General features: G+C 30.8%; 1 protein-coding gene and 1 long non-coding RNA gene across 2 annotated transcripts; one reads left to right on the plus strand and one right to left on the minus strand.

The window, feature by feature from the left end:
* On the plus strand, positions 1–2,748 carry LOC146931003 (uncharacterized). Its single transcript, XR_015006555.1, has 3 exons — positions 1–306; positions 1,048–1,200; positions 2,515–2,748. It is a non-coding gene; the product is annotated as an uncharacterized LOC146931003 (long non-coding RNA).
* Positions 2,749–4,866: 2,118 nt separating this feature from the next.
* On the minus strand, positions 4,867–9,207 carry LOC146931004 (arabinosyltransferase RRA2-like). Its single transcript, XM_085702492.1, has 2 exons — positions 8,885–9,207; positions 4,867–6,099 (listed from the first exon to the last, which is right to left on the minus strand). The coding sequence occupies exons 1-2, from the start codon at positions 9,080–9,082 to the stop codon at positions 5,014–5,016; spliced, it is 1,284 nt and encodes a 427-aa protein (XP_085558618.1). The 5' UTR covers positions 9,083–9,207; the 3' UTR covers positions 4,867–5,013.
* Between the last annotated feature and the right edge of the window lie 4,585 nt (positions 9,208–13,792).

Genomic DNA, 13,792 nt, shown 5'->3' on the forward strand with positions numbered 1-13,792 from the left:
ACTTTCTCTATTCTTCAAGGCCATTCTAGAAATTTTTCCTCTTCTCCTTTTCCCTCAAAATATCGGCCATCACCCTCCTTTACCATAAGCACCTCCAACTTCAACAATTCATCATGAATCATGTCTTAATGAGTTTCTAGTGAAGTGTTAAGCAAGCATCAAGTTTCAAATCTACTTCCTTTCTCTAAATTTTCTTTCAAACTATTCCCTCCTTCAAGTCTCCAACTCTTCCTTTTTCATCCAAATTTCATGGGAATACACCTATAAGCTTGCTCCTAGAGCACTCAAGAGTGGAACAATCACAAGGTAAGTGGCAAAATCTCATTCTCTCTTTCTTTCCCTTGAAACCGCCTACTTACATGAGCATAACCACCTCTTCATGGAAATTCATTTAATTCAAGCTTTGGTGTATGTTGTATGTGTAATATGAAGATGATTATGTGTGGTAATGGTATTTAGGGACATGGTATGAAGAATGATTATAAGCTAGAAGCCAAAAGCCATAAGTTGTTCCAAAAGCTCCATAATTGATTTTTTAAAGTTAACATGTTAGGATTGCTGTAGAAATGGGACAGGAGATGTGTATACATGTTTGATTTGATTCTGGAAAATTTGAGAAGAAATTGAATTGTTTAGAGGTCATAAGCTGTCAGTTAAGCTGTTTGAGCAAAATGCCTTAAATGACTAAGTTGTGAGTTCAAACTACTGTATAAGTGGTTCATAAGGCTAATAATACATGTTGGAACTTCTGTGTTAAAGGTTGGGTCGAAATTTATGTGATAGAAGTTATAAGTTGCTAGTTAAGCCGTTGAAGAATAGCTTAAGTTGAAAGTTAAGTTGTTTCAAGTATTATTTTCTGAAGAACAGCTTATGAGAGATATGCTTAATTGACATATGAGTAATGAAAAAATGATAAGCTGTTTTAGTAATGTTAAAAGTGCTTAAATGATAATTAAGCTGTTTTGGAAGTGCTTAAATAGCCAAACGGCAAACTTCTGGTGCAAGGACTGAAATGATAATTTTTGTATATGCTTGTTGATGAGTTAGGAGTATGTAACAAGTGGGTTGGACTGTTTCGGAAAAGTCAAGACCTATAAGTCAAGGCATAAGCTATTTTGGGAAATTGATTATGGAGTTTTGGAGATAGCAGAGCTGCAGATTTTGGGATAAGCTGCTTGTAATTTGCAGGAATGATTCACGGTGAGTTCCTTTAGTTAGAAAACTTCCCTTTGGGTAGTTAAATTATGCCTTTAGAATAATAGAATATGATTTAGTACATTAGTACATAATTTAGTGACAATATGATTAAGATTTATACCCTTGCTAGAGTACTCTAAAATAACTTTTATGTTGATAAATATGATTATGGTAATGTAGAAGTTAGAGGAAAAATATTATGATAAGTTTTACGTGAGAATGAATAAATATGCAATTTCGGCTAACGTTACGTAAAGTGAGAATTGTTTGATTTTATTATTTTATTTCGACTCTTAGCTAATATAAATTACACTTTTAAGGTAATATAATGGTTTGGCTTGGCTAAGACTCCAATTCTCATTATTGCCGAATATGTAGCCGAAATTGTATTATGCATATCCTCTAACCATACACTATCATAGTGTATATTTATTTGTGTAAAGGAATGTTTAGAGTAAATTAGCCATGAAAACAAATCATTCATGGGTAGATTTCCAATCATTGGAAAGTAAAGAATTCTAAGTATGAAAGTTCGGCTTAATTAGTCGGATTTAATTTATCAGGATATGGGGAAATTTTATAACCTTTTAGGAATGGCATATGACAACGATATGCCTAGAACCTGAATAGGTTAGTATCAGAATTAATTTTAGAAGAAAGACGAAATTTACTACGTCTTTATTTTTAGACTCGGAATGTTGTATTATAAGAAAATCAGTTAAGATAAGTTATTCCTCTTTAGCTCCCCGTCAGTAGTGGAGTTGAGGATTAACTCAGTTATTAGAAATCAGTTCAAATTATAATATTAAAACAGGTTTAAGTTGTGGCTTTCGCTATCCCGCCAGTTGGATACGAAAGGTTCCCGCCAGTTGGAACGGGCACTATCCGCGAGGATGACCCCACAATAATCAGAGGAGTCCGGTATCCCCGTCAGTTGGGTTCCCGCCAGTTGGAAATTAATACCGGTCAGAGTGGAATAAATTCCGGGGTTACTCCACCTGGGTTTATTCCGTAAAATCAACTCAGATAATATTGTTTGTTCAACGCTAACATTTCTAACATAATATGACAGACATTATGATTATAATTATGATTATGAGTTGAGTATTAGTATCAGGATTATATCAGTCTTTTAGACAGCGATCCTAGTTATTCCCCGATCGCTCAGTTATGCATGATAAGACTATATAAACCTGAAATGGGTTGAGTTTAGAGACAGATGGCGATCCTAGGTTCCCTGAGATTGCCTACAGCCTAGGATAGGTGGAACTCACTGAGACATCCCGTCTCACCCCAATCCCTTTCATTTTATTTCAGATCAGCAGGTTGTACGTGGCAAGGAGACAATACAGGAGGCTGACTAATATATTTTCACATGCTCGTGTCGTACTAGTTCAGATTATTTGTTACGGTTCCAGACATGTATTCATATAGCAAATGTACGATCCTGCAGTGATGTATATATTTATTCAGTCGAAATTTTTATTATTGTAATTTTAATGTATCCAGTACTAAATTTAACGCACATTCTAAATATTCTAGATAAGTTTAGTATGGGTGTTACAATTAGCATATGACCTTCATATGTGAATCAATCTAAAAGGCCCTAAGCCCCAAAATTTCTACAAATAAATTTTTTTACCGAAAAAAAACTATTTTTTAAAAAAAAATTATTGGAAAAAAATATGGAAAAAAATTACCGGGATTTTTTTTTACTTGAAAAAAATATGAAAAAATTTTTTTACCGGGAATTTTTTTTTTACCGAATTTTTTTTTTACAGTAAAAAAATATTTTACCGAAACTTTTTTACGAAAAAATATTTACTTGAAATCAACATTAAATGATGGTACCAAAGCTTGCATAACACACCAAGGAGACATTAATGATGACATGTCCACACTTGAGAGGGAAATTCAAATTTGAAAACTTGAAATCAACATTAAATGCATCATTAAATGATGGTACCAAAGCTTGCATAACACACCTAGGAGATGTGTTTGGGAGGGAAAACACAAAAGCAATTAGGGTTAAGCATTTGCTTGACCTAACTGGCTTTTATAGTAAGTATGATAGATTAATCTAATGGCTGAAATGATTTGGAGCCAAAAATTAGGATTAGGTTTAGGGAATTAGGGTAAACTTGTTTGCTAGAATTAGATATAAAGGATTAATGTTTATATTTTGAAAATAGTCATTGATTTTTGATATTTTATCATCTGGATTTTCTCATATATGTATATAAAATTTGTTTATGCAGATATAAGCACAAATAGTATGCAACGGGAGTCGTGCAATCATTGAACGGTGTTTTTGCATTTAAAATAAAAAAGTTATTCAATATAAACACTACAATAATTCTGATACTATGAAAATAGTCACGAGTTTTTAAAAAAAAAATTGTTGACAAAATCGCTATGAGTTTTCAAAATTTTATCATATCGACTTTCTCATCGCATATATAAGCAAATAAAATCCACAACCCTTACAATTCAACTATTTAACATATTTTTGTATATCTAAGAGAAAAAGACTTAATAGAAAAATTACATTAATAGTGATAATTTTCATTTAATATTTTGAACATTTGACAATATTAACAATCTAATTATTTTTTATATAATATTTTAAACATTTGACAATATTAACAATCTAATTATTTTTTTATATAGTTACCGCAATGTTAGGTGAAGCACATTCTTTGACTAGTAAGTGCAAAAAAAAAAAAGTAAAAAAAAAAAAAAATCATTCCAAGACTGCTAAAACATACCTAACCCGATACCAAACACCATAAAAGCAAAATGCGCTGATAAAATATGAAACTCAATTGTAACAATATGAAACCACACTTTTATACTTCTTTCATCTGTCGTGAATATGGTAGACTATCATGATGCGAAAAAAAAAAAAAAAAAACTTAAGTGAGTAATACTATGAACAAGAACCTAATTAATCAACATGTGTCGCGAACAAAAAAACAACTATGAGTACAAATGGGTGGTTCTTTTTTACTTGCCATATCCTGATAAACTTTTTTAAAGTTGAAGGGAAAAGAGTCTTGAGAGAAAAGTAAAATGTTTAGTGTGTTTGTAGAATGTTTTTCCTTGGATTTTTTAGTGGCACTGCACGGGAACTTTAATATATAATTAATAGAGCAGATAAGAAGAAGAATAAAAAAAATCAATTTTCATGAAAAAGACTCATTAATAAGATTTAGAAAAACTCATATCCATAGTTCTTTTAGCAGCAAGAAAAAAATCCCATTAACTCGTCTCAATGTCACAGTCAATTCTGGATCCATGGAATCTCCATCTCCTAAATCGTTACTAAATCTCAATTATGTTGTAGTGGGCTTGCTAACAATATGTTTATGAGGATGAGTAAAAAATAAATTAGCATACAACAACCATTTTAGTGTGAAAAAATGGTAAAAGCATAAGTATAGGTGCTCGTTAAGTTTTTGAACAACAACCAAGGGCATGATTGCTTTAGCAGTACAACTCAACCATCCATCGCGCGTCTGGAGAGAAGCTAGGATTCATGGTTTCTGTTTTTTCACGTTGGGGTGGGTTTGTAACGTATGAAAGGCTTGTCAAACGCCAAAGCAAACACAGACTAAGACCAGGGGCGGGCCCAAACATTTGATATTAGTGTAGCTAATATAAATTATGAAGCAAATAATATTACTATATATACCTAATGAATTGTTTAGGTTTATTATATATTATATGAAAAAAAATATTGGGTAATAATCTAGTGTGGCTACAACCACACTCAGCCATACAATGGATTCGCCGCCCCTAAACACTGAAACAAGGTTATGGAGGTGTGCCATCGAGAAAAGGTTTGAGAGCATCTTGGTTCCCATTAACATAATATTCAACAACTGCTTTCATTCGCGGAAGCTTATCAGGGTGGTAATTCAAGTGAATAATTACCGGTTTCAATTTACTGAGGTTAGCATCGTTCCTCACTGTCTTGAAAAGAACTTTACTATTCATAAAAAGATACATATCCATAGTTCTTTTAGCAGCATGAAGCCCGTCATAACCAGGATGCGACGGATAAAAGAGTTCCTCGTTGAAAACCCCTTGGTCCCATGCATTCTCCTTTGAAAGTCGTGCTGCCACACGGTCCAAAAGCTCAATTGAAGGAATGGTTGGTCTAATATAGAAGAAACCAGAATTGTAAACCCATATCCTAGTGGTAAAAGCGATACGAGACCAACCCATCATAGGTTCGTCGAAAACATCGTTGTAGCCATAAGCTGTCATGTTATCATGACCATCGCTCATGGACTCTACATCCGAATCACGGTATAGATGATCAAAAGGATTCTGCAAATATACAATGTCGATGTCAGATAAAAGAACACTATATCCCAACTGCAAAAATTCTCTTAGAATACGAAATTTAAGACCGGAGACAATCGTTCTTCCTCCAATTTTTCCAACAGTATCAATACCATCATCCGGGTCTCTTTGGTAAAATGGGACTTGATTGGATTCGCAAAACTTTGAAATTTCATCGTCTAAGGCAACAACTAGATAATTAGATATACCAACTCTCTTGATATTGGTGAACCAGATCTCGAGGATCTCCTTCACATTGGAGTTTGCAAGTGCAACTATAATCTCTCGGTTTACTGCAACTTTCTCTAATACATTTGCCAATCTAGGGTTCACGGATTCATCAGGAACAACAGTAGGATTGGTTCTTAATGCCTTGACAGTACCAAAAGGGCCAGCTTTTTCCTGTTTAACTAATGCAAGAAACTCTTTTTCTGTCTGGTCTTTCCCTTGCTCTGCAAGCCGAAGCCTTTCCGTCAACTCACTCAACTGTTTTTTCAGTTCTGCAATTAAAATGTTGGCTCTATCTGAGGATTCACATTCAGCTGAATTTTCCTGCAAAAGAAAATACAAAAATCATGTTTGTGAAAGAAGAAAGCTAAGAGCATCCAATAATAACTCCAATTATTACAACATTAAGGATCATTGATTTGCGTAGAGAATGAGGGTTATTTCACATTAAGGGTCTTTTAATTCGGTAAACTTTGTTCATGAATCAATTTGAGTCGAGATTCACTTAAAAATTAAATTTGTTAAATAAATGAGTTAAACTTGATCGGTGTATAGTTCAACTCGTTTAGTGTGAGTCAACTCTCTCTACTTTTTTTTTTTTTTTTGCAAAAAAGGTGCATATATATCATTTTTGTCATATACTATGATCAAATATTTTTGTCAAATAATATTAAAATAATCTTTTTGAATAGTGTTAAATATTGCTCATGTTGTAGTGGTGTTGTTAATATTTTAATTTTCAATCAATAATCTAAATAATAGTTTAAATGAAGAAAAAAACTTGGAAGTGTAAAAACCATAAAAAAAAAAAAAATCATGTAAAATATATTGGTATATAGATAACAATATATTGACCTTTTTTGTTTGTTCAAAAAAAACAATATATTGACCTCTCTCAAAAAAGAGATAACAATATGTAAAAGGGGTATGGGATTTTGAACTGGATTTTTATTCATCCGATTATAGCTTTAAACAAATTTACCTATTAGAATGATATACTGTGGTTTTTTTTTTTTTGGTAGTGTATATACTGTGGTTTATTTAAAAAGATAATTTTTTTATTATATTTGTTATATTGTAGACGTGTCATTGAAAAAGACAAATATTATTTGTTACAATTTAAAAATCACAAACATTAAATCTATAATTTTAATAAAAAAAAATCACATCAAAACATGTTCATAATTTACACATGTGACTCAACATAGGGATACAGTTGAAACACTAGTGTTGTAAAAGAGAGGAGTGCTACTACCGCCAATCACTCAAATTCTGGTCACTCGCTTCTTTGTTGAGACACCTCGCTCCTTTTTTAAACTCGTTACTTGCTTATTGTATGTCCAAGTTAAAAATTATTTAGGACATTTTTATTTTCTCCTAAAAAAAGACATATTTGTTTGACTGTTAAAGCAAATCTCAAATGTCAAAGACTCAAAGGCCCTTCGTGCTCTTAAACACCGTCTATAATATGTGTTAAATTTTAGGTTTAATTACAATATTAGACTCAAAAATTAACGTGATATATTTCAAATGACGTGAATAGTGAATGATCAACAACCATGAATTTGGACAAAAATTCTTTGAAAATTTTCAGTTTCAATTAATAACTAACTCATTTCGATTATTGTATATCATTTGGTTGTATACCACGCCATTTAAAATATGTTACATCATAGAGTAAAAATAGAAGTGTCAAAACTGCAATATAGAAGTGGTGGAATTTGAAGTTGTTTGAATAGGTGATTTTTTGTGTTTATCTAGGCTTAACTGTGGGAAGAGAAGCAAAGGTGCTATTGCAGAGGTTTTTGGTCGGATTTGTTGGTTATTTTGGAGGGGTTGAGACGAGTTGTAGGTGTTTGGAAGTTGTTTCTTGTGGTCTTGCGATGGAGTTTGAGAGTTTGGTATGTTTGGGGGTTTGACCTTGGTTTTGGACTTGGCTTCAATTTTGGGGTATAGTTTTTTGTTGGTTTGGGCGGTAGCCCTATTTAGTAGTGTTTTTGATGTACGGGGTATATGGGTTCTCTTTTGAGTTTTTCGCCTATGTACGACACTCGTTTGCTATGTTAGTCACAATCTTGTTTGTTTTTGTTCGTCTTGAATATGGACTTGCTTTTTTTATAAATTTTGTCGTTTAAAAAAATTCATAGATTTGTTTACAATTATAAATTAAATTTAAAAAAATCATCCAAACGAATCGATTTAAACTGCACCCCAATACCATATCAATGACCAAATAGATGAAAATTTTAACTAGCATTTTTTTGTTAATATAAAGTTTATTTAATACACATCCTATAAACCTCTTAACTTTTAAAGTATGTGCGAGCGTAACAATATCAGCCAAGGTTTTAAAAAACGGTCCGTTACCGAGAAAAAGGCTTCGACAAAAAGGTAAAGGTAGTGGACGTTACCGTTTTTCACCGTTTTTACAGAGTGAACAGAAATCACGATGAAACACCATTACAGTCGCGACGAAACACTGTTACGGCCGCAAAAAAAATGTCGTTCAGGACAATAGACATAAGAATCCGGATATTTTCTCAATTGAGATAGATGAAATAAGTTATCTCCTTATCTAGTTTTGAACTCCAAACATTTCTCTAGTTTAAGTTATTAAAGTTATTATCATTATTCAAGAATTGTGCGATGTTGTGATTATTTCACACCGCGACAACCACAATCTGTATCGCAACACCCGTAACGGCTGAAATCGCAAAATCCTATACGCGACTGCAACCTTGACCGCGACCGTTATTTAAAACCTATCAGCCACATCTAACAACCCAGATCATCTTCAGGTGAGTGATTTATCCGTAATCAGATAAATGAACCAAATATAGGAAGCTTGTTCTTCAATATAATTAAAAAAATCTGAAAGTCTGAAGATTAATATATGACTATCAAATTCTGAAATTTTGAGTCAACTAAAATAAGTAAGATCAAACACAATTCCATAATGACCCATAAAAGCAGCAAGATCAAACACAATATCACAATGACCACAAAACAAAAACAGTAAAGTCAGAAGATATAAATTTCGAGTCAACATAAATCATGCAAGACCTTAAAATTTAAAAATGAAAGATATAATCGTTGATGAAAATGAAACCTGGGTTTTGGGACCAGCAACAGGGAAGAGACGAATTGAGGTAATAGATTGAGAAACAAAGAAGTCATTAGGAAAATAGAAAAGTAAGATGCATCCAATAAGAACTCCAATGAATACAGTGGTAATGATCCTTGATATGAGTAGAGAATGAGGGTTGTTCTTCATCAAGCGTCCTTCTCTTTCTCTGAGCCCAATCATTGTATCCACCACCACCTCAAAGATTGAGATTGAAATGGTAGTTTTGTTTAGTTCTTCTGGTTATATAGGATTTTGAAGTTTTGGAGGGTTAATTAAGAAATGAAGAATTGGGTGGTGAGTTTGAGCACATTACTGTAAATGAGTAATTCGATTTCGAAACTGAGTTTGATTGAACTAAAAGCCTCTCAAATATTCTTTGATGGGAATATTAAAATATACATCTATATCTATCTATATATAAAGGGTTATGTGATTTTGGAGTGGTTTTCATTTTTCAAATTGAGAAATGATATATGTACAACTATTTTTTATGGGAAAATGCTATTTGTCTAAAAAAAATAGCATTAAGAATTTTTCAAAACACAGCTGACAAGTTTTAATTGCATGATTTACTTGTTCACTTCCTATTTTTCAGCCACAACTCTAGTGACAATTTTCTCTTATATTCTTCCCTAAAAAAAAAAAAACTTTCTCTCTTATATTTGCCTAATATTTTTACTTTATTTCTATTGTTTTGGTTTTCGTGTCAATACATTATTTTTCTTTATAAATTTATGGTTGTCACACAAATGGTTGTTCAAATACACACCTCTTTCAAATTTTTCCTTCAATAAACTATTATATCCTTCCTTTAAAACTTGAACATTCATATGCAAATGGATCAATAAACAAAAATGACGTGAAAAAAAAAAAGAAGATAAATGACTAAATAATTATCTGAAATTAAGTCAAAGGACCAGAAAAATAGACTACTTGACTAAAAAAAGGACCGCTAGTGTAATTTTACATATAAATTACATACATAGTTTTGGTGTGACTTTTGACTTCCATTTATACCTTTCATTTAAAATAGTATTTTATTTACTATTTTAACTTTTATATAATATTATTTAAATTTGTTAAAAAAATAATAATATTATTTAAATTATTAATAAAAAACAATAGTTTTTTTTTAACAAGTCAAAATGAAATATATCCACTCTCACTATATGAAAACAGAATACTACCATTATTACTTTACTACCCAAACCCAATTTAACTTATCAATTTTTTCCCTTCATAAATCTAAGGTTATAATAGTCTTTTGCGCTGATAAAACTCACTTTATCTACTTCCACTCTCATCCACTATCAAAATTTACTTTATCTACTTTATTTCCAATTTCAAAAAACCACTTTCCCACCTTTCTTTATTTAATAATAAACTTTTCTCTCTCATCTTTCTTTATTTATAATAATAAATTTTTCTCTCTCATCTTTATTTATTTAATAAAAAAAAATTCTCTCACCTTTCTTTTTTAATAATAAATTTTTCTCTCTCAATCTCACTCTCCTCCTTATCTTTTTCTTACCAACTTTCTTCATTTTCATTTTCTCTCCTCATTTTCATCTCCATTTTCTCTAATAATTTTCAATTCGGTTTTACTAACAAGTTTTGTTTTTTTAGAGGAAACTAACAAGTGTTGCTGTTATAGCATAATATGATTTTGTATTTTACGAAAATACTATTGCATAATACATTAATTATGATTTTTCACGGGACGCATATTAATATTTTTCACACTCAAACATATTAGTAAATAAAATCTATGATTATTTTTATTTATTAGCTTTTTTAATATTGTTGATACTAAAACAAGAACAATATTGTAATATACTATGATTAATCATACTTCAATTTTTTTCGTTGTTTTTTTTTTGTTTAAATGTATTACTAAAAAACCCGGTGGACTGTACAATTGTAACACGAAACCCATTTTAGTAACTATAACGAGTGATCAGTTTTAATTAGTATTTTTTAATATCTATATTTAAACACCGCGACTGCCTAAGTTTTATTAATATTAAAACAAGAACAATATCATAATATACTGTGATTAATCATACTTCAATTTTTTCCGTTGTTTTTTTAAAATGTATCACAAAAAAACCCGTTGGAGTGTACAATTGTAACACGAGACCCATTTTAGTAACTACAACGAGTGATCAGTTTTATTTAGTATTTTTTTTAATATCTCTAATTAAACACCGTGATTGCCTAAGTTTTATTAATATTTTAACAAAATATATGTGGGTGTATAAACTATATATTAATAAAAATATATATGAGTATATGTTTGTTTTATGGGAATATATTAATATATTCTTATTTCTGAAATTTAACGGGAACTATGTATTGATAAATTATATATGAGTATACGGACTATATATTAACAAAGATATATCTCACTATATGTTTATTTTACTGGAATATGTTAGTATATATTTATTTATAAAATGTATTTTCATTTATTAGCTCTTTTAATATCGTCAATACTAAAACAAGAACAATATTATAATATACTATGATTAATCATACTTCAATTTTTCCGTTTTTTTAAATGTATCACTAAAAAATTCATTGGAGTGTACAATTGTAACACGGGACCCATTTTAGTAACTACAACGAGTGATCAGTTTTAATTAGTATTTTTTTAATATCTCTATTTAAACACCGTGTCTGCCTAAGTTTTATTAATATATTCAAAAAATATATGTGGGTGTATGGACTATGTATCAATAAAAATATATATATATATATGAGTATATGTTTGTTTTACAGGATTAAATTAGTATATTCTTGTTTCTGAAATCTAATAGGAACTATATATTGATAAAATATATATGAGTGTATGAACTATATATATTAATAAAAATATATCTCACTATATATTTTTATACGGGAGTATGTTAGTATATGTTTATTTATGAAATGTATTTTCATTTATTATCTTTTTAATATCGTCAATACTAAAACAAAACAAAAATTATAATATACTATGATTAATCATACTTCAATTTTTTCCATTTTGTTTTTAAATGTATCACTAAAAAACCTGTTGGAATGTACGATTGTAACACAGAACCCATTTTAGTAACTACAACGACTGCTCAGTTTTAATTCGTATTTTTTAATATCTTTATTTAAACACCGCAACTGCCTAAGTTTTATTAATATATTAATAAAATATGTGGGTTTATGAACTATATATTAATAAAAATATATATGAGTATATGTTTGTTTTACGAGAATATATTAGTATATTCTTATTTCTAAAATCTAATGGGAACTATATATTGATAAAATATATATCAGTGTATGGACTATATATTAACAAAAATATATCTCACTGTATTTTTTTTATGGGAATATGTTAGTATATGTTTATTTATGAAATATATCTTACGATAACAATATTATATAATACATTAATTATGATTTTTTTTGTCAAAAAAAATTAATTATGTTTTTTCACGGGATGCATATTAGTATTTTTCACACTAAAACATATTAGTAAATAAAATCTATGATTATTTTTATTTATTAGCTTTTTAATATCGTCAATACTAAAATTTAATATATATTTGTTCATATTAAAATTTAATTATTTTGTCATTTTTTATTACTACCAGTCAATATATACATTATTTTGCTTTTTACATATTTTCACTATAGACAAAAAAAATCACGATGCCAAGCGCAGCCGAGACGCGACACGCGGCAGAGCCGCGGCCGTACAGCGCGGCGAAGCCGCGCTACCCGTGCTGTAGCACAGGTATCTCGACTAGTTATAACGATGAAAATGATCTAACCAACATAAGGTGTGAGCAAAACATGAAGTGTTAATTACAACAATCACAACATCAAAACCCAAGGAATCAACTGAAGGAAAAGTAAGAAAGAAAAAAAGCTACATAGTGAGAGCCATGCACAACAATAAGTTAAGCCACCACACATGATAATGAAAAAAAAAATTAGGACTCTTTGCCTTCAACCGTCGGAAATAGCAACTTAACTTTATCGAGCAATTTTCGCAATTGAATTTCTTTGTTGTTAAAGATTTTGTAATTCTATTCCTTCCAAATTGTCCAAATGCATGAAAAAAAATAAAAAAACGCATTGATCTTGAGAAACCACATGTCTAAGTAAACTGTGCAAAATGAGCTGCTAAGTTATCCAACTCAACTGAAGAGATGCTAAGTCAGTTCTGAATAAGCTACCACATAAGACCGAAGTAATTACAACATAAAAAGAGATGATCAATTGTTTCCTCTATCCCACACCTGCCAACAGACTGATTGGCTTTTGCTTGAATAATGCCTCGTCTTGCTAAATTAATTTTTGTTGGAAGACAATTACAAAAGTGGCATCCCACAAATAATGACACCTTTAAAGGAATTTGTTTATACCAAATATTATCAACCATAAATCGATCTATAATTTCTTATACAACTGATAAGAAATGATAAATTACACTGCTGACAGAGTAGCCTTTAACTGTGTCTTAAAGTCGTTTCCAACTACCCAACACATTATCCTACAAAACAATATTATGAAGCAAAAATCAACATTCCCTAACAAGATCCTCCTCCCGTACCCTCCGCCTCCGCTTCCAAGCTTCTCCCCAACCAAAATGGTGCATATAGCAGCAACAGTTAAGAACTAATTCTCAGATAAATCAAATAGCCGACTAAACAGGTCGCAAAGAGGAACACCATCCACCCAGTTATCCGTCCAGAAAAAGTACTCACCCCATCACCAACTTTCCTTCTCAGATTATCGTGAAACCAACTTCCAACACCCATTCACATACCTTCATTAATCCCCACCAAATGCTTTCACCAAGCAGAATCATTCCTTCCTGCCTCCTATAAGCTCCCCTACCTCTCA

This window comes from Medicago sativa, chromosome 4 (genome assembly GCF_051527215.1).
Source record: "Medicago sativa cultivar Bolivia chromosome 4, Bolivia_mono, whole genome shotgun sequence".
NCBI lineage: Eukaryota > Viridiplantae > Streptophyta > Magnoliopsida > Fabales > Fabaceae > Medicago > Medicago sativa.

Bases quoted from the DNA above. Each gene is read 5' to 3' on its own strand.
- LOC146931004 (XM_085702492.1), bottom strand. From the start codon at position 9,082: ATGATTGGGCTCAGAGAAAGAGAAGGACGCTTGATGAAGAACAACCCT. The intron at 6,100-8,884 runs GTTTCATTTTCA...TTTCTTTTGCAG, and splicing joins TTGCTGGTCCCAAAACCCAG to GAAAATTCAGCTGAATGTGA.